Source organism: Liolophura sinensis, chromosome 5 (genome assembly GCF_032854445.1).
Source record: "Liolophura sinensis isolate JHLJ2023 chromosome 5, CUHK_Ljap_v2, whole genome shotgun sequence".
Lineage (NCBI taxonomy): Eukaryota > Metazoa > Mollusca > Polyplacophora > Chitonida > Chitonidae > Liolophura > Liolophura sinensis.
In genome coordinates, this window is record NC_088299.1 from 3002977 (window position 1) to 3027589 (window position 24613).

Genomic DNA, 24613 nt, shown 5'->3' on the forward strand with positions numbered 1-24613 from the left:
AAGATATCGCTTTTTCATTGGTTAGAATAGGGTTCCCGCAGTATGTTTACATCCGGGGACTGTCGCTCTGGGCAACAAGCTAAAGCGCTCGCTCAAGGAAACAAGATTATACACAGTCAAAACTGGGAATTTATCAAAATTATAACGTCACTGTGAGTGAGGAGACGCCCGAGCATCAAAATGGTATGTAGAAGCTGCACTGGCCCAACTAATCGCTCCCACAAACGCGATCTAGTCAGCCCGAATGCACCAACTTGTTAGAATGGTTGCTGTTCAGTTACATTTGCAACAACAACAACTAGTTTATAATGATGTTTTCTCATTTTATCGATTAATATGCGTCATTTTTTGGTGAAATATTAAGTTTTTTCTCTTCTTTTAAGTGTGATGCGAATAAAGGTATCAAATGTGCAACACTGTAACGTGTTTACCATCTGACATGTTAATGACAAACTGACAAATGTTATTAAGTTCTTGCGTTGACTTTGTAAACTACAAAGGATCTTTTAAGGGCTACACTTGCGCTCCAGTGTCTTTATAGTGGAAGTTTTCCACAAGTAGTCTGAGGCTTACTTTTTCAGAAAAGGACATATATTTTTTTTTCATCAGACTTGGTATTGTTAAGTGTATTTTGTTGGATTGGCAGAACAGAAAGCCACCTTATTGCATCTCAGCAGAGTCCAGCTTGTTTTGATTGTGCTGTTCAATAATACTTCGGGACAAAGATTTTATGAAGCAGGAAAGAAAAAGAACATGTATCTCTTGAAATATTATTGCGATGCTATTTTGAACTCTTTGGAGATGGGTTATTTTGTAGTGTACATCATAATTTTGAACTATCTAATAAGAAGTCAAACAAAGTATTGAGTCAAGATGTTCGACACTATGCGATGATTCATATGTCCATGTGACCCAGTCAAACGACACAATAAATGGCGACTTTTCAAAACTCCAGAGATACCTGGACAGATTACCTTGTGTTAGTTCATGGAGATCTTCATAGGTTACAATAGATTCACACCCCTTTACCTAGTTAATTTTTTTTTTTATTTTGTTTCCTTACTGAATCTTTTTTTTTTTCACAGCCACCCAAAAAGAAAAGCGGAAAGAAGAAGAAGTCGGCAAAGTCCAAAACGCCAACTGTGATCGATGGCATGTCAACTGCAGAAATGTCAAAGGAGCAGGTTGGTTTTCTTATAAACAGAGAGGAGGTGTGACGAAAATAGTGCTATATCGTGGTTTACCTTGCTGTAATAGTTGTTCTGTACATTTAAATGTATAGTAAATTGAGAAAATGAATCATGCTGTTGTTGTCACCTGAGTACATTTTGTATTCAACAGCAGTGTGGAAGAAAGAGCACAAGTTACGATTTATATTTTGTATTTATGTTGATGATATATCCAGTGTGATGTAAAACCACTGTTTCAGTTGGAGGACCACATCACCCGACTGCGTGAAGAACTGGACAGGGAGAGGGAAGAGAGAAATTACTTTCAACTTGAGCGTGACAAGGTTAACACATTCTGGGAAATCACAAAACGTCAGCTGGAAGAAAAGAAGGCTGAGCTGCGAAACAAAGATCGTGAAATGGAAGATGCAGAGGAAAGGCACCAAATAGAGATAAAGGTATCAAAGAGTACATTTAGTTTTGTGTTTGTGAGATTTTTCATCATAAGAATAACTTGTCCTCCAGCACAGTTTATGGGTCATATGATTTGCAGAAATTGGCTGTAAATTTAAACTATTTGAAAGTGTAGTCAGAGATATTGTAAAAATGATTTTATTTTCTGAAATATTTGTATTCATGTATGTATATCACTATCTCTTTGAGTAGCCTCAGAGTGCCATAGTTCAGATAGCTAGCTTTTGACCAGTAAGGTTACTGATGCATATCTAACGAGCTCTGATTTGTCTTTTTTGTTATGCCAGGTGGTTTGTAAGATGTTTGGTAAGATGTGATTATTTTTGTGCTGAATCATTCAGTGGAGTATGGATGTACAGGTCACTTGAATTTTATCATTTTAGGTCTACAAACAAAAAGTGAAACATCTCCTTTACGAACATCAAAACAACATATCTGAGCTAAAGGCAGAGGGAACAGTGGCTATCAAACTGTCTCAGGATGACCACAGACGGAATGAAATGGACCTGAGGAAAGACAAACGTTCTCTCAAAGTGGCGCTGAAAGAACAAGAGCTTGCTCATGAAGACATTATCAAAAACTTGAAAAAGGTAAGTTATATACATGAGTGCCCTAGTGCACACATTCTTTAGAGATTGGATTCTACCAGTACGTTGGTTTTGTTTCACATCTTGTTTAGAGTCTTGTCTTCTATATTGTATGCCAGGAATGCAAGAAATAAATTTGGCTATAATACATGTATGTTCTGTTTCAACCCTTCTTCAGACAAATGATGAAGAGGTGACTGAGTTACGAGCAGACTTTGAACGGCAAGCTAGGGAAATTGAGGCCAAGTACGAGAAGAAAATGAGAGCTTTGAGAGATGAATTAGATCTGAGACGTAAGACAGAGATCCATGAAATTGAGGAGAGGAAGAATGGTCAAATCAACACACTAATGAAGAATCACGAGAAAGCCTTCAGTGATATTAAGAACTATTACAATGACATCACCCTCAATAACCTGGCTCTCATCAACACATTGAAGGTAATGTGTCAGTTAATACTTTGATGTTGGCTTTTTTCTGATTAAGGTTAAATTAAAATAATTTTAAAAAATGTTATAAAATAGTATTTTTGATGCTCAAACTTACATTTTACTCAAAGGAAGCTCTCCCTGTTGTCAAAGTCACCTCATAACACCTTTCTAAAATCAATACAAATCTCAGAATAAAACAAAATGTATCTATGAAACTTCAGGTGATTTAATTTGTGTGGTAAATTATCTTGGAATTGTACTAAATTAGAAATGCCAGAATGACTATTATTCTCTGTAGTTGACGTACTTAATTACTTATGCTGGTGATTCTGACACTGATGACATAAAACACCAATCAGAGAAATAAATAAATACTAACAATGAGTCTTTTTGAACTTTCAGGAACAAGTAGAGGAGATGAAAAAGAAAGAGGAGAGGATGGAGAAGCAGATGGCTGAGGTGATTGCTGAGAATAAGAGGCTTACAGAGCCACTGCAGAAAGCCAGGGAAGAAGTGGAGGAGCTGCGCAAACATCTAGCCAACTACCAGAAGGACAAGGAGTCTCTCAGAGTAAGCTCACCTTAGTGCCCATGGCCTGATTTGTAAATCCGTGCATAAACCACAGTCTCCTGTTAATATTAGTAAATGTGGCCTCTTACAGCCAACTCTGCCACACATGTGCTGCCACTTTTTCGGTTGCATATTGTTAGGGACTCTTCTTTGATCAACTTTTTGTGAACAGAGTGAAAAGACTTTAGAAGGAATTTTGCTCATTCTATGCATACCATTATACATGATTTCAGATACAGAGAATGAATGAATGAGGTCTCATGTAACATTTGCAGTACATGTACTTGAACAGCACTGTTGTTATCTGTCATGTGTTCAAGTGGAGGAACTCTAACTTTGGAATAGGAAATGTAGTTTCTAATGGTTATCAAAGTGAAACGATGGATTTATATTTCCTATTTCATTGTGTGCATTAGTTGAAATGGAAGTAATTCGGTGGAGTAAATGTACATTACCTCATGACATTTTACCATGTCACATATGGTTTTAGATTACTTTATTATTTAGAACAGACTACTCTGCTCTATCATTATGTTATATGTGTTGTATATAAACAGCAAGACAGCTGCTGAAGCAAGCTTTGTATTATTGTAGATGACCAAAGCCAGGTTAAAGGTCACTGAGGAAGACCTGAAGGCTTTGAAATGGGAGCATGAAGTTCTGGAACAGAGGTTTGCCAAGGTTAGTATGCTGATTCAGGGCAGGCATTTACAGCCATGGAACACTTTTACAAATCTCTACAAGTCATTTTTTTGTTGTGATTTTCCTCATAAATCATATCTCTTTATGGTGGTATATAAACCTATATATCATTTCCAAAAAAAGAGAAATTTTATTTGCAAAGTTTTTTGTAAGTTGCCCATTTTTTTTAGTTTTAACATAATATCACTGTGATAGTACATATGATCAGTTTATAGCTACTAAATATGTGAGAAATGGTAAATAAAATTACTGTATACCAACGTTTAAAAGGATGCTTGGTAATTACTTTTCAGTAGATATTTAGAAACTGCCATACATTGCCGTTATAAGTAGGCACGTCAATGTGTAATTAAAAGATTACTCAGTATTAAGATGTGGCGAGGATAAAATGCAAGTGTGAACAGTTAGTGTCTCAGTGAGGAATGATGGTAAGAATTTCACATATCTCACTTACACTTTCTCTTTTCAGACTCAGACAGAGAGAGATGATCTGTACAGGAAGTTTGTCAAGTCTATCCATGAAGTCCAGCAGAAGAGCAACTTCAAAAACTTGCTTTTGGAGAAGAAGTTGTCTGCCCTTGCTGATACTTTGGAGAAGAAGGAGGCACAGCTGAATGAAGTGCTATCAGCTTCTAACTTGGATCCCACAGCTCTGACAGTGGTCACTCGCAAACTTGAGGTGAGAGGAGCAACAGCTGTTACTTGAGTGTGTTTGTATATCTTAACACACCTGCTGATTTCTTTAGCCTAGAAAACAGAAGAGAGAGAGGCACCATATAATATGTCAGTTTATGCATGTTGGTATCTTGGTAGGATTTGCACCTGTGACGGTCTAGCCAGTTTGGTCTCCAAATGAAGGCAGGTTAGGTTACAGTCATACAACTAACTGTTACATTTTTCAATGAAAACATAAACAAGTTACATGTAGTTGTCAAAATGGATCCCATAATATTTGGACAAGACAATGCCAAGTTTAATTGAAAAATACAGTTGAGATATTTAAATAAAATATTCTCATTGTTAAAACCTTGCATCCCAAGTCGTTTTTACATTAGACCTGCACGATTTTACGCTACCAACGATTTGGGGTGTGCTCATGTTTGTAGGGATGAAAACTTTAATTAATAATACAACATATAACATTTTGGTGAAAGTTGGGTGTGTTAGGATAGAAGTAATTTTTTCTTTATGCAATAAAATGCCTTAGATACATGCTGGAAAAAAAAACAGACATCCCCATTGTTTAAGGTCTCAGCATGTGGCCTTATCCTCACACAGTGGGCACGATTATTTTTTCAGCATATAAGTATGGCGTTTGGGAATTTTAAAGTTAACGTTGCTGTCATGTGCTAGGTGACAGCAGTTCATTATAGAATCACCTTTTCACAATGAACATTTGAGAAGGGGCTCAATGTCTAATAAAAGGATCTTTACAACTGCCGGACATTTTATTGCAACCCTTTTTTCTTAAATATTTGTCCCTGCTGGAAAGTTACTGCTACAAAGAAAGTTTCTTTGTCTTTTCCTCATTTCAGAAGATTTGTGTTTTTATCACACTCATGATATTTTCGTTATTTTATGATTCAACATGTGATATGCTCTTTGTTCTCCAGGATGTATTGGACTCTAAGAATAGCGCCATCAAAGACTTACAGTATGAATTGGCTAGAGTCTGCAAGGTAGGTTTTTGTAGTTACTTACACAAAGGATGTAAGACAATGGCTTTGTCTGAGTTTTGTTGTGCCTTGTGGTCAACACTTCATGTGTTACTTATACGTAAATACCATGGTGACATGATACATGAAGTACTTTCAGCTATGTTTGGTATAAACATGTAATGACTTGATGAAGAGCTACACAAAAGGTCTGAATCACAGTTACTGTGACGTTGCAGTGCTTGTCACATACATGCATAATTACTTAATGAAGGCAGAACAAAAGAGTTTGTAGCTTTGGACCATAGTGGTATAAGCGGGAAGAAGTTCCCCAGTGGATGAGGGCTTTGTGAGGCTCATTTTTTCAAGATCTGCTGATTTTTAAGTGCAGAAAAGCAGCTGTTTGTTCTCTCTGCTATGCGGCTGAATTTTTGACATCTTATTTTTTAATATCAGCCATTCATGTAACAAGATACCATAGCTAAAGACAACAACATTGTGGGGGAGGGGGATCCAGGCTTTTGCCCTTTTCCACGTGTTTCATTTTAGATCTTACAGTAATCTGGTAATACTCAATTCAGCCGGTAATCTGTTTTAGGAATTGAAGATTATTTGACTGGTCTGTTTTCATTCGCTGATAAGATTTTAAGTAATTCAGAAAGGTTAAACTGTTGTCTAAGACATTTTTGTTTCTTTCATCAGGCTCACAATGATTTGTTACGGACATACGAGGCCAAACTCCAACAGTTTGGAATCCCAACAGAGGAGCTGGGTTTCAAGCCACTGGAGAGCACCGTCGGTGGACAGTCCCTAGGCCAGGGCCCTGCTGGATTGGTGTCTGCCCCTTCATAGACAGTAGCCAATATAAATGCATACATCTACCGTCCCGTTATTATATTTACCAGTAAAACCAGTTTAATCATGTTGTACATTACACTAGTGTGAAAAAATTCTGTATTTAGTCTTAATGGCCTGTTACGTGTTTTTAGGCTGTGATAATTTATTTTACATCATGTGCTGGCCACACCGGAGAGGGGGAGGGGAAGCGACCAAGGGAATATTTGTTTTACTCCATTGTCTTTTTAAGCAACAAAGATATTACCTTTGTGAAAATTTATTTTTTCAGTAGCAGGCATATCTGACCAGCTTTTGAGTAATTTTTTCCCCAGTGACAAAAGTTAAAAACATGGAAGAAAAAATCCTGGATATTTACTAAGATTCAAGCTTGTGTCTTCTACAAATATACAGTCAGATGTATGTGTGACTGTTTTATGACTTGAACATAATTATTACAACCATGAAAACTGTGAATAATTTAATTTAATAAACATGTACAGTTTTACTTGGTTATTGTTTGATTTTTACTTGCAGTGTCATAGTTGTTAAGTTTTAGTTTCAAATAGATAGCAGTACAATAACTTAGGAGCTTCTCACCAAAGAGAGCGCCATGAGCTGAAGTCCTGCTCATGCTGGCTTGATCTCCGGTTGTATGTGGGAAGGTCTGCAGCAGCCTGTGGATGGTCATAGGTTTCTTCTTTTTCCTCCAACCCTAATGCTGGCTGCTGTTAAATGTTCTTGAGTAAGACACTAATAAAATAAATAAATAAATATAACAGAAAGAAATTCTACTTGCAAGTAAAGCATCACTTTACCTGTGTGTGCCAGCTATTTGCCTAATTGTCATTGCCCAAATGACTAGTTTTCTCCATGATATAATTCAAACCTCTCTTTATCAAACGAGTTCATAATCTTGATTTCAGCATTTGGCACCATGTTATAAACAATATTCACATTTAACTTTCGAATCACTCATATCTAAAGCAACCTTATTCGTACAGTGCCCTAATGATAATCCTGCTATGAACAAATTTCAATGGCAACCATTTTATCTGAATATAATTGTGCAAATTAATTAATGTTCAGCCACTTTTAAGACGCATGATTTGATATAACTTGTTCTGACAAAAACATTACAGCCTGTCTGTGGAGTGTGTTATCCAAAGGCATATCACCAAACCAAGCAGTGGTCACACTCAAGTGGAGACAACTGAGTCACTCAAGGGGGAATAACTTCCTGAAATAGTGATGCTTTTGGAACACGAAGTGTATTTGTTGAACAACAACCTAACAGCAGGCACACATAGTTACTGAGTTTATGTTCCGTGTAAGTTTGTGTCACTGCATTCAGAAATGACGAAAAAATATATTTCAGGTCAAAGGGACTAACCGGTACCCTGAAAGTTCCACGTGCCTGTGGAGTAATATTTACGAAAAACTGCGCCCAATATAATACCATGCGGTAAATATTTAATGTAGACTTAGTGGAACTAACCTCCACTTGTGGATATCTGTAGCCCGACTGAATGAGTTATTATGGCGCCACATCAGCAGTATGTCAATCATACATTCAGAACGTGTTTTCCGGTATGAAAATGGGAAAATTCAAAGTTAAGGGCCTCCTGATGTCGAATATCAACAACTTTGCTTTTGACCACGTTTTGATTTTCTGTATACTAAATATAACCCAGTAATTTAGGGCTCAATATAATCGTTGTCAAACAGAGAATATATACAACATATTTGAAACCACCAGAAATTAACATTAATCTAATTGTGTTCAAAGACAATAACATGGGCTAAGGCATACCTATATATCTCTTGTATTTCTCGTATGCATGTATGAACTATCATGTGAAACAGCACTCGTGTGGTAATGTAGGGCAACCAACTGTGCTTTTCGAATACATCATATTTTATCTTATTAAAACATCTAAAGAAATGTAACCAACAGAAATTGTAAACTTTGGATGATTAATTTGATACTGTTGTCGGAATGTTGTCGGAAGGACAGCACCAGACCAATGTTTATGTGAACTGAAAGACTACCATTCAAAGTATCTTAAACAGGCATTAAATATTTTTATTACAATTTTTCAACCCAGTAAAAGTATAGTGAAACTTTGTCTTCACACAGCTTCAGCGGCTCTCCATTATCGAGGGCAAGATGACGTCACGTTTACTCTAACTCTCTAACTTTGAAGGTATTTTCGAACAATAGTCTAAGCAGGGGCCTATGGCAGATAAAAGTTGTGGACCTCAGTGATTAAGGGCCCAAGTGATAAATAGCTTTCTCAGAAATTGGACATACCATATATAAGGATATTTCTTCCACTGTCTGATCTGGTGATACAGTACGTAGGCCTACTGTATTATTTACAAGGAACTCCAGCAACCCTGTTTAAATAGCCTGCAGATTCATGGCCGGTGTATTCCTGGTTTTGGTCATAGCCTCCGGAGGGGTTTGCCGGTGATAAACATTTTGAGCCAGATTTAAATGTTTACAAAATTACAATAAAATTGCTTTACAACTAGAACCATGCTCAATTCCTGAAACAAATGGAAATAATTCTAAGCACCACTGGGGCTGCATGATGTAGGCAGTTGACTGTCACTGGATTTTGTGCTTATATTTTGTAGCACTGACTTCTAAGAAAGACAAAAGAGTAAAATTTAAATTCTTCAATTCTAAGAAATTGAGAGAAAAATACTTACTGGTATGTCATTAGATTTAGTCCGTTTTAAAGCATTGTTTGGTGAGATGCCGCCTTCTCATTCCCCCAATCCTTCATTATCCCTGATGAATTTTACACTGACTCTGATATTTGTTATTTAGAAACTGCTGACTAAACACTAAAATGAATGAGAACAATGTTTTTTGTATAATCTGAACAGCGCAACTATAGAGGCCTAGAGTCTATTGTCAGATGAGTATGGTTTGGGCCGATTGTAGTAAACAATCTCAAAATGATGTCTTATGCAGTAGTTCTGTGTTACTTCGTGGAGTGAATGGGTAAAGGTTATATCACAGCTTAAGCCATGCAATAATAGCAACATGTTTAATTGGATAAAATTCTCAACATGGCTGCCTGGACTCACACGAACCATTTGTGCGGTATTGACATTTTGTTCTACATGTTATTCAGTGAAATGTCATTAATATAATAAAGTATGATACATTTTAGAAAGCTTTGTAACCTGCTTTTGATAGAATATATTTTAGCCAGGTGCTGTCTTGTCCTTTAAAGCTTAGAAAGATCTGTTCGCTCTTGTCCATGTCATAGTCCAAGATAACGCCTCATAATTAGAAAGGGTTTAATTAGTGCATAGTCTTTATATGGTCTGTATTTTCTGTATGTTCTGTGGAGTATTTTGATGGGTTGGTTGTTGTGCGGATGGCCGGAGAGGCTCTGCCTGGTTTCCACCCACCATAATGCTGGCTGACATCATATAAGTGAAATATTCTTGAGTACGGTGTAAAACACCAATCAAATAAATAAATAAATTAATTGATGTGTATGAGTTTTGGTTCCAGAGGTTTGCTGCTGATTTACAGGAACCTGATGTCTGAAGCTCCATGTCATCTTTAGCAGACACTCACAAATCAGAGATGAGAGAGTTGATCACTTCTTTACGGAGCATCCAGTTGGCGGGAAAATCTGCAATCACCCTTGAGAAGACAGAGCCAGATTATGTTCTGGACATCGATGCCCAAACCAGGTAAGGGAACAGGTAATCCAGGAGCCAGTTCTTCAAAATTTAAAACCTTGTCAGTGCGTAGTTTTCGGTACTGGAAATTGAGATTTTGACACATTAATCTTAAGACAATATTTATGATTTTTAGGGCTGAAATATTAAAATTGTATTTCAAATTCGCAGAGTAAAGCCTATTTGAAAAAGATAAATTCCAACCCACCCTGTCGTGATGATTGACCGCTTCACAAGCAGTAGACCAGGAGTCAAATCCATTTCAGACTGTAGATTAAAATGCACCTTTTTGTTTTGTACGATCTTGATGTTTTTATGATTTTTACTGTTTTTCAAGTGTTTTTGCTCACGTAAGTAATGTCAACAGAAAAAATTGCCAAGATAGTCTACATCTTCCACAAATTAGAGGATTTCAAGTTCTACATTTACTTTTATACCTAATCTAACATTGAAAAAAGATTTATTCTCCCTGTAAAACTGGTGTGACTGACTACAAGAAAAAAGTCAGTATTTACCTATTTTTAGCCGGGGGGCTCCGTGGCCCAGTTGGTTAGCGCGCTAGCACAGCGTAACGACCCAGAAGCCTTTCACCAATGCAGTCGCTGTGTGAGTTCAAGTCCAGCTCATGCTGGCTACCGCTCCAGTCGTAAGTGAGATGGTCTGTCAGCAACGTGCGGATGGCCGTGGGTTTCCCCCGGGCTCTGTTCGATTTCCACCTGCCATAATGCTGGCCGCCGTAGTATAAAATAAATAAAATTTCCGTCTTCCCGGTTTATTCACAATATGGGACTATGAAATGGGTAAAGGAAGTTTTGGGCAGCTTGTATCAGATTTTTGTACTGTTTTACATGTAGGTTTGGCAAACACCTCTGTCGGATGACAGTAAAGATGTTTTGGGCTTGTTTCAGTGCGAACATTTTGAATATAGAACATAATCAGGATAATTATATAAGCAATAACATTTTCAACAAAAACTAAAATTTTACTTTTCCATCTCACTTGCGTCACTTCCGACAATAAAAATGTAATATGATACGAGATATATTTGTACCATTGCTGTAAAAGGACCACTTTAGTATCAGTATTACATGTATAAGTTGCTTTTTCATATCATTTGTCTGTAAGTGGGAAGGTCTTCCAGCAACCTGCGGATGGTCGTGGGTTCCCTCCCAGGCTCTGCCCGGTTTCTTCCCACCATAATGCTGGTCGCCGTCATATAAGTGAAATATGCTTGAGTATTTCATATATCATAAAACACCAATCAAATAAATAAATATAACATTTGTATGATTGAGGTTACAATATACTAATATTGTTAACTTCTTGTTACAGCTCATTGTCCAGTAATCCTTTAGTAGCAGCAACAAGTTCAAATTTTACAATCCGTCTTTTTTCCAAGGAAACCCTGATGTCAGCAGGTGTTATTTCAGGTAAAGCTGTAGATGTAAACTTAAATTTTTGAAAGTATAAAGGATACATGAAATGGTACTATGTGAGGATTATGATTTTAAAAAAGCAAAGAAGGACATGCCAAAAGAACATCAGGACAATGTTTTGAGGCATATTTTACATTTCTACATTCGCTCTATTTTGTGCATATTTTCCATCAGTGGCCGGGAATAGTCAGAAATATTCTGTTTGTAGTTGACACCACAGCAGGCTACTGAATTTCCAGACTGACTACTGGGGCTTTTGGAAAACTGTAGTTTAAAGCCATTTACATCCAAAGAAGAGAGCCTTGTTTTGTACTTTCATATGTAAGGCCACATCCTAAACTCCATGTTTAGAAAAACAAAACAATAATTTCATGTATTCTTAACTAATTAATGAAAAGGCAGGTGTATATGCCATGGTGGTTTACAGGAAAATTTCATTGCCTGAAGTATGCTGATTTGAACTTGTATTAATAGAGGGATTACCAGTTTGCATCGAATCATGATGCCTTAGCAGAATGATGTTCTCAAACTTTACAAGCATGTGGAGAGATTCAAGAATTTAAAAATATGAAAGATTTGATACAAATTGTACCTTGAATATGTTATTTGGTTTGTTCATTTTGTGTTGGGCATTCCCTGAACAAACAGACAAAGGCTTCTGTAAGAGGGCCTGTTTGATCAAGTAGTTACCATGCTAGCACAGCACAATGACAAACAGACAAATGCTTCCTTAAGGGGGCCCCTTGATCAAGTAGTTACCATGCTAGTGCAGCACAACGACAAACAGACAGACGCCTCTGTAAGGGGGCCCCTTGATAAGTAGTTACCATGATAGCGCAACACAATGACAAGCAGACAAAGGCTTCTATAAGGGGGTCCCTTGATCAAGTAGTTACCATGCTAGCACAGCACAATGACATACAAAGGCTTCTATAAGGGGTCTCTTGATCAAGTAGTTACCATGCCAGCGCAGCACAATGACATACAGACAAAGGCTTCCATCCCGGGCAATGCCTGGTTTCCTCCCACCATAATGCTAGCCGCCATCATGTATATATATATAAGTAAAATTTTCTTCATTACAGACCAGTAAAACACTGGTCATAGAATAAATAAATAATTAAATGGGTTTCTACCAAGAGTCTACTATATATAGCTCTTGAACAATGAATGTTTAGTTGTTTAAATCAGTTTGTAACTTTCTCAGTACATCCTATGATAAATTCACGCGCACATGAATAGTGAGAATGTTCTTTCCCGTCACTGATTGGTTAATGGCTTTTTGCATGTTTCAGGTCATACAGATGTAATCTCTGGAGTCCGTTTTTGTCAACAGGATAAAAATCTGCTCTTCTCCAGCTCACAGGACAGCGTGAGGTGAGTACCTGTAGATTGAGTGAATGAAATAATGTCTTAATGTAAGTTACAAATCATGACATAAGACATGCCAAGCAAACCGGTTAGTCTGTTTTATCACATGTCTAAGGTATGTTGACCAATGAAATGGTTCAAAAAGTGTGAATGTTTTCTGTATGAGTGCTTTCCACCAATTTTGGGTGAGTATTGAAACCTATACGGCGATTATCAAAGGGAATTGTGGCCAGTTCACTCTCCAGGCATTTGATTGGTCTAACACCCTGAAACATACGGTATCAATCTCTGTCTGATAATTAATCAACAAGAGAAAGAATCGAGAAAAGCCAAAGAGGATAGCTGCAGATGCTAAAAATTTCCTTGATACAAAATCCATGAATCCCAAATGCCAGATGTCCAAGAATTTCTTATCCTGACAATGTTATTTTTCATACCAATCTTGGTGAAAGCAATTGTGATGCCTGACGTCAATTTCAGGGAACAGGACTGCTGTGACTCACTATGATGTCATAGGAAGATTGACAGTTCAGAAAGTTTGGCGTTAGTAACAAGTAAACTGAAGGCGCTATATTATACCAATCCACCCGACATGATGGATGCTAAATACATGTATATGTATAAAGTATCCAAATATCCAGTCAAATAGTAGTTTCCTTTGTGATGGACAGCACAACGAAACAACAACAACATGCATAGGTTTTCCGAATTTACAACCTTTTGCAGGTAAAATCATAGCATAGGCACTTTCCACCCCATCTAGAAGTGGGGACAAAAACTGCAGAAAGAGGTTCAAAGTACTTCTTGGAGCCTCTAGTGTTCTTCTAAAGATAGTCTACCTTGTGTTTAAATGTTTTCACTGCACAGTGCATTTGAATGGCAACTTGAGTAGAAAAGCAGAAAACTCCCTTGATCAGATGGTAAATGTGAAGACTTTCGCTTAGCCATCAGATCAAGGTAGTAAATGGAGTGATATAAAAGCGTAGTGATACACATTGTGTCTGGCTTATTTTAATTAAGTTGGGTTCAGTCATTGTTAAGGGCAGTAGTTTCCAAGACAAACTTCCTGAATATTTAAATATAGTTTGTCTGATATGATGTTATGATATCCCAAAGCTTACGCTTATTTTTGACTATTTTAGCTTGTTTTGAAAGTGTCAGTTACTGTAACATTTTATGCTGACTTTGCGTCTTGCCATTGTCATGTTGAAAGACAACTGTTTCTTGGCCGTTACTTGTTCTTGACATGATTTGGCAGAAATACTAAGCCAGTGTGGAATGGTGTTAAATCCTAATTGTTCATTTATTCCAGTGCTTTTATGTGGAAGATATGATGTCAAGTAAGGCAATTTCGCTAGAGGTCCCAAGGCTTTCAAGAACACACTGCCAGTTGTCGTATAGATGCTTGTGATTTTGCTGGAAATAATGTCCGCTAAAAAGGAATGACACAAAATTTGTTTCTGTACTGTCTCTGAAACCTGCTAAAGAGGTTTTAATACCGTACAAATTTAGGTTTGTTTACAACATAGGAAAGCAGCCCTAAATATATCATTTAGCCCCTCTTTAAAAGAGCAAATGCTCTGACATTCTTGTAGGCCTTCAGTAAAGGAGATGTGCCAAGCACTGGTTGGTTTAGCAGTATACCATGATAATGCTTCAGATCTGCTTTTGGCATAGCATGCCAGTGAGGCAGCACTCTAAACCAGCCTGTCAGTCTGCTATGATTTAGCCAAAATAATGCTGAAAGCAATGTTAAACTGAAAGCAAAACAAACAAATACATTACTATGAATAACAGGAATGTTTTTTCATACCCTATACTCTTTTTGATCCTGTATTAGAGGAAAAATTCCTGATATCTATGTATTCACGTCTCCTAGCAACTATTCAACTCTGTGGGCTTAAATTTCAAAGAATGGTTATGGTGGCTTATTTAATTACACACACATTTTTTAGTTACTGTAAAAAAAATGTAACAAATGCAGATCTCATGTTACAGATGCTGGGATCTTAGAGCACCAACTAAAGCTGTCCAGACATTTCAAGGTAGAGTGTTATGAGCTTTACTTGTCTTTTTGAAATAGAATACTACCCTGAAAGAGGAGCCAATATCTCACATGGAATTAACAGTAGTGAAATAGGAGCTGTGTTCAAAGTAGGTGGTTTACCTGCACAGTTTTGTCCCAGTGCTTGCCTTAGAAGTTATTTGCCTGTGTAACCTGCGGATGGTCCTGGGTTTCCCCCCTGGTCTGCCTGGTTTCCTCCCACCATAATGCTGGCTGCCGTCAAAAAAGTGAAATATTCTTGAGTACGGTGTAAAACACCAGTGAAATAAAATGATAAATATTTGCATGTGTACATTCAAATTAGTCTTTTTGGCTGAAGAGGCTCATCCATGTTTTTTATAATTGCATAATTGGGTATAGAATTTCTCTGTTCAATTTCTTGACATTGATCCTTGCAAACATCCTCACACTAGGTGTGGTCACACTAAAGACTGTAAAAATGGCACTTGTTGCTGCCTCGCTTGGCCCTCAGCAGTGAGAGGTTGAAGCAAGGAAACACGAATGGTTGGCCCAATGACTGGGTTGAGGGTCATGTCTGGTGTTGACGGGATGATGCTTCACTGGCGGCAACACTTTGCCAACATGGACTCGCTCTGCCACAAGAAGACAAAGCATGTGTACACACACCTAATGACTCCTCATCATCAAATGACTGAAGGATTGTTAAGTATGACGTAAAACCCCAAACATATATAAATACATACATACAACCATCCTCACAGGTGATCTATTTTCAGACTGTTGTGACTTTTCCTTGACAGGGTTTGAAGGTGTGAGCAGTATCACAAGCTTTGACCTGAGTTGTGATGGGCGTGTCCTGTGTGCGGGGTCAGAGGTCAATAAGGATGGGATGCCTTCCTGACATTCTGGTATGATCTTGTGGAAAGGAGAGAAATTTAGTTATTGATGAGAGTGATTGTTTAATGTTTGGGTTTTAATCCTGAAGATTTTGATTTACTTATAAATTGTTAAACATATGAATAAAAAATATCCCTAATGCTATCTATAAATTGAAATAATATACATTTCCAGGGTTGCATTATCTGTTTTTCTTATTAGCTCACATGTACATAGCACAGCAGGTGCTATTGCCACACCCATGCCTCAGTGTGGGCATCCAGTAACAGTTATTGTATTACACGTAAAGTTTGATCATGTTGGTATGTAAACAATGCACTTTCATAACATTTAGTGCATAAAATGTTAAACCTTAGGTGAAATACATTAAAGCAATAGTAAGGTAAATGTAAACCTTGGGTGAAATACATTAAAGCAATAATAAGGTAAATGTTAATGCTGAAAAACATTAAAGCAATAGTGAGGTAAATATTAATGTTGATACCTCCAAAAGTACCTCAAATGTCAATCTCATATTTTGCATACGTGTACAAAGCACAATAACATTTTAGTGTCTTGTACTTTAGAATAGATGTCGAGGTAAATGTTCAAATTTGTCTCAAAAAGTATTGCGTGTATTGAGCTCAGGTTTTACACAAAAGTTTGTAAAGTACAATGTCACAAGGGGGTGTTTCATCATTGGTGCACTGTGTGCATATTAATTAGTACAAATTACACAATTCATGACTTAATCCTTCTCATATTAGAATCAGTGTGGTGGTAAAATGTTCAGGATGGTATCTCAGAAAGTACTGCATATTCTGAGCTCAGGTGCTTTAGCGGGACGGACAAAAGCCACCGCAGACAAAAACCCCATGGACAAAAGCCTTGTGGAAAAAGTCCTGCAGACCAAACCATCAGCAGACATAAGCTCCTCTATCAGTAGTGTAAATGACATAAGTTGTGTGCTTGTTTGAGAAAACTATTTATCTCTCAGCAGTGTACTGAATGCTCGATCTCCATTCCAGGCTTATCTGAAAACTAAAGAAGTCTTCAAGTATGGTGAACAGTTGCTGTATTGCAGCTTGTGTTAGACTTTTTTTCCTGTTCTAAGAACACAGATTTTATCTTATACGTTAATTGTTCCTATCCCAGAAATATAATTTACATGCTATAGCCTAACATCTGTAAAGAAAATGGTTGATTCCAAATACTTGTAGCAGTGATGGTTTTAATCTCAGAAAACGAAAGAAACAAAACACGCCTGTTTCAATCTTTTAGAGTGTAGATGTTAAAAAACATGCAGCCAACATTCATTTTTCTGGATATCGGGGAATACTGTATAAATTTTAATTTACACAATTAATATTGAATGCTTCCAATTTAACGTTAAGATTCATTTTATTTATCATATACATCCATGTAGGGCATATAAAATAAAAGAAAAACACCTAACCTATAAAAATAAACTATTATTTTTTATTCTTTTTAAGAGTATTCAGAAATAATATTTATCTTGTTGAACCAGAGTGCCAGACTGGGATATGCTTTGAATGACAGATTCACAGCCTGCGGATGGTTGAGGGTTTCTCCCGGGCTCTGCCCGGTTTCCTCCCACCCTAATGCTGGCCGCTGTCATATAAGTGAAATATTCTTGAGTATGGTGTGAAACACCATTCAAATAAAGAAAAAAAAATAAAAAAAATAAATAAATAAACAAAATCACACTAAAAGAATTCCCATTAACAAGTGGTCGGATATGTTTTGTCGGTTAATTAAGATAACAGAGGTTTTATCCACCAGGGTTTTTGTACACCGAGGGTTTTGTCCACCAGGGTTTTGTCCATAGGGCTTTTTTTCCTTAGGGCTTCTGTCCACCTCAGCTTTTGTATGGTATTTTCAAAAAATACCATGGTACTTTCAAAATGAAGCAATTTTCACCCTAGTTGTTGCCTAAAATGAAAGAGGAAATGGTCTCGGTAATGAAGCCTATAATACAATTAAACAGTCTGTAATGGTGATTTGGGGCAAAAAATTGATCAGTGCAAATCCAATCAAATGTTTGCTATTATTTTAGAATAGCCCAAATAATTAGCTTTCTCAAAACACCAGCCTTGTCTGTGCATATGTTTCCAATAAAAATCTGCACAGGTAATAAACTAAAATTTATGATGCAGATCACTTTATAGCTTTATCAATATTTAGAATCAGTTTAACACTGTAAATAGTACAGGTACCAGTCTAATGCGCTCTGAAAGACATTCATTTGTGTTGTTGTTGGTAAATAGAGAAAATTTGATGTGATTAATAAATGTAATCTTTTTGCCAGAGATCACTGGTATAGCCTCTTTAATGTGATTGTCCTGTTGCTGTTGTTGTATCAGGGACAGGCGTCATGGCGACCTACTAGGCTGTTACTCTGAGTGTCATCAGGACGACATCACACAGGTCTGTACTCAACACCCACCTCTGTCATGTCTGAAATATCTGTCTACGGCAGTGTCACACTGTTCAGTCACGTAATCATGTCAAACACTTTGCCTTTAAGATTCCTCGCTGGCTCACTGTGTCTCTCAAGCCAATGAGATTGCATGTTCAAATCCATCTCTGGCTGCTCTGAATGTGGCTTTAGATCAGTAGGTTTGTCAGGTACCTGACGGAGGACAGTGATTTTACTTCCTTCACCCGTTAGCCCACGACCACTGCCATGTAAGAGAAAAGCATGGAGGTTGAGGTGTATTTGGATACAGGAAGTGTTGGTTCAAATTCAAGCCGTGAATAGGAAATTTGGAGATTCCTCTCTCTCCACTCTTTTCTGGGCCTGGAAGAAATAAAAGGCCAACGGTAACTCGTTTGGTATACAAATGGTATATAAACTGAACTTAATCTATAGGTGGAAGGTTGTGTGTTGTGTGGGAAATTTCTAGTTATTTGCCTGAGGCTAGTGGTTTACTCCAGGCCCTGGGACTGTTGGCTACCGTTTAAGGGAAATCTTCTTGGGTGTGACATTTAAAACTTAGTAAATCAAACCAAATCACATATGTGTATAATATCTTCACAGTATAATACATGCATTTCATGAGTGACCTCCAGTAATGCACTTTGGTAATGCAAGGTGATAATGATAATGCAAGGTGATAATGCATTTTGCAGTATGTAAGCCTATCAAAACAGATCACTTGAATGTATTGAATCTTGGGAGATCAGTCTTCCATTTAAACGGCACCCAGTTTCTTAAAAATTTGTTAATGTTTATTTGGGGCCTGCACGGCTCAGTGGTTAGCATGCTAGTGCAGCTGGCTTCCTCTCCGGCCATATGTGGGAAAGTCTGCCAGCGTCCTGCGATTGGTTGTGGATTTCCCTCAAGCTCTGCCAAGTTCTCTCCATGGTATGAGCTAAATAATCTTGAGTACAGCATAAACGGCCAATGAAATAAATAGATAAATTTAAATCTGTTGTAATCATGGCATTATAACATAGCAGAATTATTTTCCAGAGGAAGAACATCTATAATATGTCAGTGTAAAACTTCAGAGAGCTGTCTCAGGCCTGCAGGGTCTGTGGTTGTATACTTTTAGAGGAGCAGAGTCGTATGTATTATTTTTGTGACCATTTCCACTGTTAGGATTTATTATAGCTGTCAAGATCAGAACTGTGTGTAACCGCTTTGGTGGTGTAATAGTTAGAGTTTTCATCCGCCTGGAATATAACCTGGGTCACGTCATACAAAAGGCTTTAAAACTGGAGTGTTTAGCGCTCAGCACTAAGAAGTTGAGTATGGAAACAGGTCTGGTTGGCCCGGTGTCAGTACAGTGGGACTGGGTGGGGTGTCAGCGTGGACTTGCCCTGCCACAAGATGACACACGCCGAATGACTCCTTGTCATTTGACAGTCTGATAATTGTAAAGTTCAACATACAAACCCAAGCATACATAACTATCTAGGTGTGAATGTGTTCTGTTTTTCACCAGGTGGAATTCCACCCAACACAGGCTGACAGTCTTCTCAGTGGCTCTACAGATGGGCTAGTGTGCGTGTATGACATCTCGCAGAGCTCGGAGGAAGAGGCCTTGCTAAGCACACTGAATTCCTGTTCCTCTGTTGTAAGTGTTTTTTGACATCCTAGAGAGGTTTTAGTAACTTTAAAATGTTAAATTATAGGGAATGATAGGGTCTGAATGACTTTCCTGAATTGTACAAAAATTGTTTGTGCTAGAAGCACAGTTGTAAGCTTAGGAGGATTTTGTGGAAACAAAAGATTTCTTTTGTTTCCAACTCTGCCTGGTGTGGAATCATGCATGAATACTTCATGTCATTCATCTTTCAAGTGTGTCATGCTGGCTTCCTCTTCGGCTGTACTTGGGGAAGGTCTGCCAGGAACCTGTGGATGGTCATGGGTTTCCCATGGAAACTGCCTGGTTTCCTCTCACTATAATCCTGGTCGCCCACGTATAAGTGAAATATTCTTGAGTACGGCGTAAAACACCAATCAAATCAAATCAGATCGTATCTTTCAAGTGTGCATGATGTCATTCAACCATTACTGCCTTAATTGGTATGTAACATTACTATATATATATATATTTATTTGACATAAGAAATGTTATGACGTCACATTAGAAAAATTTTACGGCAACTGCTGAAGATTTTTGTTTCTGAGGAGGCATCATAGCTTTTATAGGGAGTAAATAGTGGTAGTCATAATCGTTTTAAGCCATGATCTTAGCTCTCTTCCATACTGTAACCTTTTCAGTTCATTTTAATATTTCCGCCTGTTTTTTCTTGAGACTGAAGTAGAAGGTAAGATTCTTGGGCCAGACTTAAGATGCATTTGCAAGATGCGCCTGGCGTAACGTCAGTGGCGACATGCTTGTATAGTAAAGGTATACGTCTGGTAAATTCACTTCACGCAGCGTCCAAACAGTTTTGTAAAACAGGTCGCTTAAGAGCAAGGGAAACGTCAGTTTGCTTGATTTTTCTTCAGTGGTAGTACTTTGTATTTATCAGACAACAGAGTCGAGCTTTGTTTACTTTAAATTTATTTTGTCAAATTTATGTTTTGAATTTTGTTTTCCTTTTCAGCAAAAAACAGGATGGTGTGGCTCAGACAAGCAGAATGTGTACTGTGTTACCCACATTGACACCTTCCATGTTTGGAATGCTTTTGAGGTAGTTTTCACTTGGTGCTTATATTATGTAAAAGTATTCACAGTATCCCTGCTGACTTGGCATGGACCAAGCTCTGCTTACCAGAAATGACGATACAAATAGGACTTCTTTATACAAACAATAGAGTGTGCCATAATGTATCTGGGTTTTCCAATGTTCCACTGGCACATAATTGAAGTCGACCTCCCCCCCTCCTCCCCCTCCCCCCTCCCCCCCTCCCCCTCCCAAAATATTGGCTAAATTGAGTATGATCAGAATTTGATGATAGATATCCTTTTGTACAGAAGAAACTTTAAAAAAGTAAATGAGAACAATTTAGGGGGACATTTTCACTTCAGTTCACTTCATCATTGTTGATGGTTTCTTGTTTAAATCCCAGTCCACTGAATGCAATGTTTTTATTTTAACAGGGCGATAACTTGATCAAATTAACAGACATCAAGGAACGAACCAAGGTAAGCAGTTTGATTTATGTGTCTGTAGGCTTTGCAATTTAGACTGTAAGTCTTATCCAGTGCACACTTTCACTTCCTTTATCAACAGCTCAAGACTCTACACAGTACAGCACTGGATAAAAGAGTGGTGGAAATCCATTCTGCGGCAAGGAGGCACATTTAAGTACGATGTTAAACCCCAAGCACTCACTCACTCTACACAGTACGTGAATCTCCTTGCTTCAGATATTCTTTTCCAAATTTAGGAAATCACAAAGATCCAGCTTTATCATGGTCATGAGAAGTTTTTACTGTTTATGTGGCTAAAACACATTTATTACTCTGGTTGAGCCAAATCATTCTGATACAGTATTAATTTGAACTGCTTTGATGGACCTAATGGACCGAGCGTTTGCCTCAAAATCAGGAGATCTTGGATCCCATGTCAGGTCACTCTAAAGACTTTCAAAATAGGACATTTTACATGGTGTCATGTTTGATGTCTTCAACATGATACTTCAGTTGGACACAATATATGTACACGCACTTTCTGACTCCTCGTCTTCATAGGACTGAAAGATTGATGTGCATAATGTAAATACATACAGTGTAGTAATTTTGATATCTGTAATAGGGGAAGTAACTCAAAATATTATATATTTTGCAGGGATAAAGTTCTCTCCCCTATATATGTCACTTGCACCTCTACAAAATGACTTACAACAAAAGGAAGAAATTCTGCTACAAATATAATAAAGATTTGGAAATAAACCCTAAACTGACATTGTTCAGCTCCAGTTTGGCTCAACTTCAGGCCTCTTGGTTTGCTGGGTATCCGTTACAAGACACATAGGAAGGGGTGTGGTGTGGAGAGGATGTTAAGGGTGCTGTGGGCTGTCAGCCTGTTTTTCTCCACGGGCCACCAGTGTAGAACAGAGAGATCAAAATAATAAATCAAACTAATTAAATTGAATCTATCAGTTGCATTGTCACATTAGAAAAGCTTCTCATGTACTTCGGGGCCTACGTGGCTCAGTTGGTTAGCGCGCTAGCGCAGCGTGATGACCCAGCAGTCTCTCACCGATGCGGTCACTGTGAGTTCAAGTCCAGCTCATGCTGGCTCCCTCTCTGGCTGTACGTGGGAACGTACGTCTGTCAGCAACCTGCGGATGGTTGTGGGTTTCTCAGGGGCTCTGCCCAGTTTCCACCCACCATAATGCTGGTCGCCGTCGTATAAGTGAAATATTCTTGAGTACGATGTAAAACACCAATCAAATAAATAAATAAATCTCATGTACTTAAGCAGGTGCTATGATTTTCACAGAGGCCTGCCTGACTTGCTTCACTCATACTAAGTGTATAACACACATAATAACTGGGCATCAGAATTGCTACTGTCAGGGATTGTTTTTCTTTGATCTGTTGTCATTGTCAGCAGTATTTTTGTTATGGCTACTTCATTACTGCATGTTTCAAATATTCCTGCTTTTTTCATTAGTTTGTTTCTTAGATGTGTTTTTTTTCACCATATTTTCAGCCATGTAGATAAATAAACAAGTCAAACAGCAGAATGTATTAAAGATAATGTAGTTGAATTCGTAAAAACAAAAACAAATGGATGCTTGATGCTTTTTTTTTTCTTTCTTTTCTTGAGTATAGGTAGATATATTTGTTTCACTGTTTTCCTCTTTCAAAGAAAACCCATATTTGAAGACACAAAACAGTGTTTGCCAGCTGACTGAATATGTTTTATGGCCTTACACACAACTGTAATGCTTAATATCTATGCCTGCACCTGTAAAAGTAAGCTGTCCTTCATTATACTTATGCTTATTAAAAAAAACAATAAAACCCACATGTATTGTTAACTCTCTGCCTGTCATTATTGACTTGTCTCCAGTTAGTGCACCTCCCACGACGTAAGCGACAGACAGGCTGCTAAACTGAGCCTTCGTTTGCCCTGGTTTATTGCTTCTGACGCCATAAACAGTCAGTACCAAGGGAGACAACTGGTGTTGCGTATTGTTTGTCTCTGTCAGGGGCAGTCATCAGGTGTATTGCATGCGTGTGTGGTCCATAATACAGCTTCCTTAGTAACCGAGAAATGCCATTGTCTTCAGAACAAAAACAGAATTGTTGATGTGACTATTGTGTTTGTGTATATAAGTTTTTGTGTATTGGTTGATTGTTTTTGGAGGGGGGGAGGGGGGGGGGGGTAGTGATGCCAGATTGACAGGAAATGGTCAGCCTTTTGATGAAGAACAATGGCAAAATTCTGTTTGTGCTTAGTTTTTAAGTATTCATCAGGAGTGGAAAAACTAGAATTTCTCATTAGAATGCTTATCAGGAAAATGTGATGAATAATGTCATTTCAATGTTTTATTACTAAAAAGAAGGTATTCTGCCTTTTGCTTTTATTGTGTCCGCTCTCAACTTACATGTAGCTGTAAGTTGCAATCGGATACTGTTAAAAACTGAGTTGGTCACACACAGCAGTATGACAAATGAAAGTAGTTAATGCTATATTTTAAACAATGTTTAAAATTAACATGTCATTTGTTATTAGGATAGATATACCTGCCGTTAAAGTCAGCCTTGGAAATAGTGCATTTTTAAGACAGATGAAGGCCATCATATGCAACTGTTGTTTCCAAAACTTACATATCCCCAGCAGAATGTCATCCTACGATCCAAACAAACCCCAAAACCTGTTTCTGACATTATTTGAAATTTCAGAATCAGGCAAAATGAGTAACAACTCTACCCACAATTTACATTGGCTACAATTTATGGCTTAATTTATGAGGCTAATGTAGCCTACATGTGAAATATGGTTAAAATCAAATTTCTCCAAAGCGTGAAAAGTTTAAAAAGTTCACTATGTTCACTAACTGAAAAATACTGCTCTTAAATGGTATTAGTTAAGTAAACATAAAAATACATTTATATGATATTCTTGTCCACTCAAACTTGATAAAGAAAGAAATCTAATATCATTGGACAACCGTTTTACTGACAATGTTTACTTAGATTTATTTATATCTAAGAAAGTCAACAGTGTAATGTATTTTTAGTTCTGCGCTAAGGTCAGTGTACAGCTTAAGTACAATGTAGTGTGTGTTCACAGTGTGGTTGTGACATGCTCAGCACTCTAGTGTTGGGACCCTAG

The 24613-nt window shown here is 37.6% G+C and overlaps 2 protein-coding genes across 2 annotated transcripts; both read left to right on the forward strand.

Moving 5' to 3' along the window:
- Positions 1 to 44: 44 nt before the first annotated feature.
- LOC135465818 (dynein regulatory complex subunit 4-like) lies at positions 45 to 6931 on the forward strand. Its single transcript, XM_064743172.1, has 10 exons — positions 45 to 183; positions 1086 to 1184; positions 1430 to 1627; positions 2027 to 2233; positions 2409 to 2669; positions 3063 to 3230; positions 3825 to 3911; positions 4402 to 4611; positions 5546 to 5611; positions 6290 to 6931. Exons 1-10 carry the CDS (start codon positions 181 to 183, stop codon positions 6437 to 6439), a joined length of 1449 nt encoding a protein of 482 aa, XP_064599242.1. The 5' UTR covers positions 45 to 180; the 3' UTR covers positions 6440 to 6931.
- A 722-nt stretch (positions 6932 to 7653) lies between these two features.
- On the forward strand, positions 7654 to 24613 carry LOC135465958 (WD repeat-containing protein 89-like). The gene is made up of 11 exons (XM_064743340.1): positions 7654 to 7751; positions 9981 to 10144; positions 11465 to 11562; positions 12864 to 12945; positions 14938 to 14984; positions 15766 to 15856; positions 18226 to 18289; positions 19813 to 19944; positions 20924 to 21010; positions 21421 to 21465; positions 24572 to 24613. The coding sequence occupies exons 2-11, from the start codon at positions 10002 to 10004 to the stop codon at positions 24611 to 24613; spliced, it is 831 nt and encodes a 276-aa protein (XP_064599410.1). The 5' UTR covers positions 7654 to 7751; positions 9981 to 10001.

What these genes read in the sequence shown, in the direction of transcription:
- LOC135465818 (XM_064743172.1), top strand. An exon ending in GGCACCAAATAGAGATAAAG is followed by an intron (nt 1,628 to 2,026) that starts GTATCAAAGAGT and finishes TTATCATTTTAG; the next exon opens with GTCTACAAACAAAAAGTGAA. An exon ending in AATTGGCTAGAGTCTGCAAG is followed by an intron (nt 5,612 to 6,289) that starts GTAGGTTTTTGT and finishes TTCTTTCATCAG; the next exon opens with GCTCACAATGATTTGTTACG.
- LOC135465958 (XM_064743340.1), top strand. Translation starts at nt 10,002, where the DNA reads ATGTCATCTTTAGCAGACACTCACAAATCAGAGATGAGAGAGTTGATC. An exon ending in GAGGTCAATAAGGATGGGAT is followed by an intron (nt 15,857 to 18,225) that starts GCCTTCCTGACA and finishes TTGTTGTATCAG; the next exon opens with GGACAGGCGTCATGGCGACC. An exon ending in ACATCAAGGAACGAACCAAG is followed by an intron (nt 21,466 to 24,571) that starts GTAAGCAGTTTG and finishes GTGTGTTCACAG; the next exon opens with TGTGGTTGTGACATGCTCAG.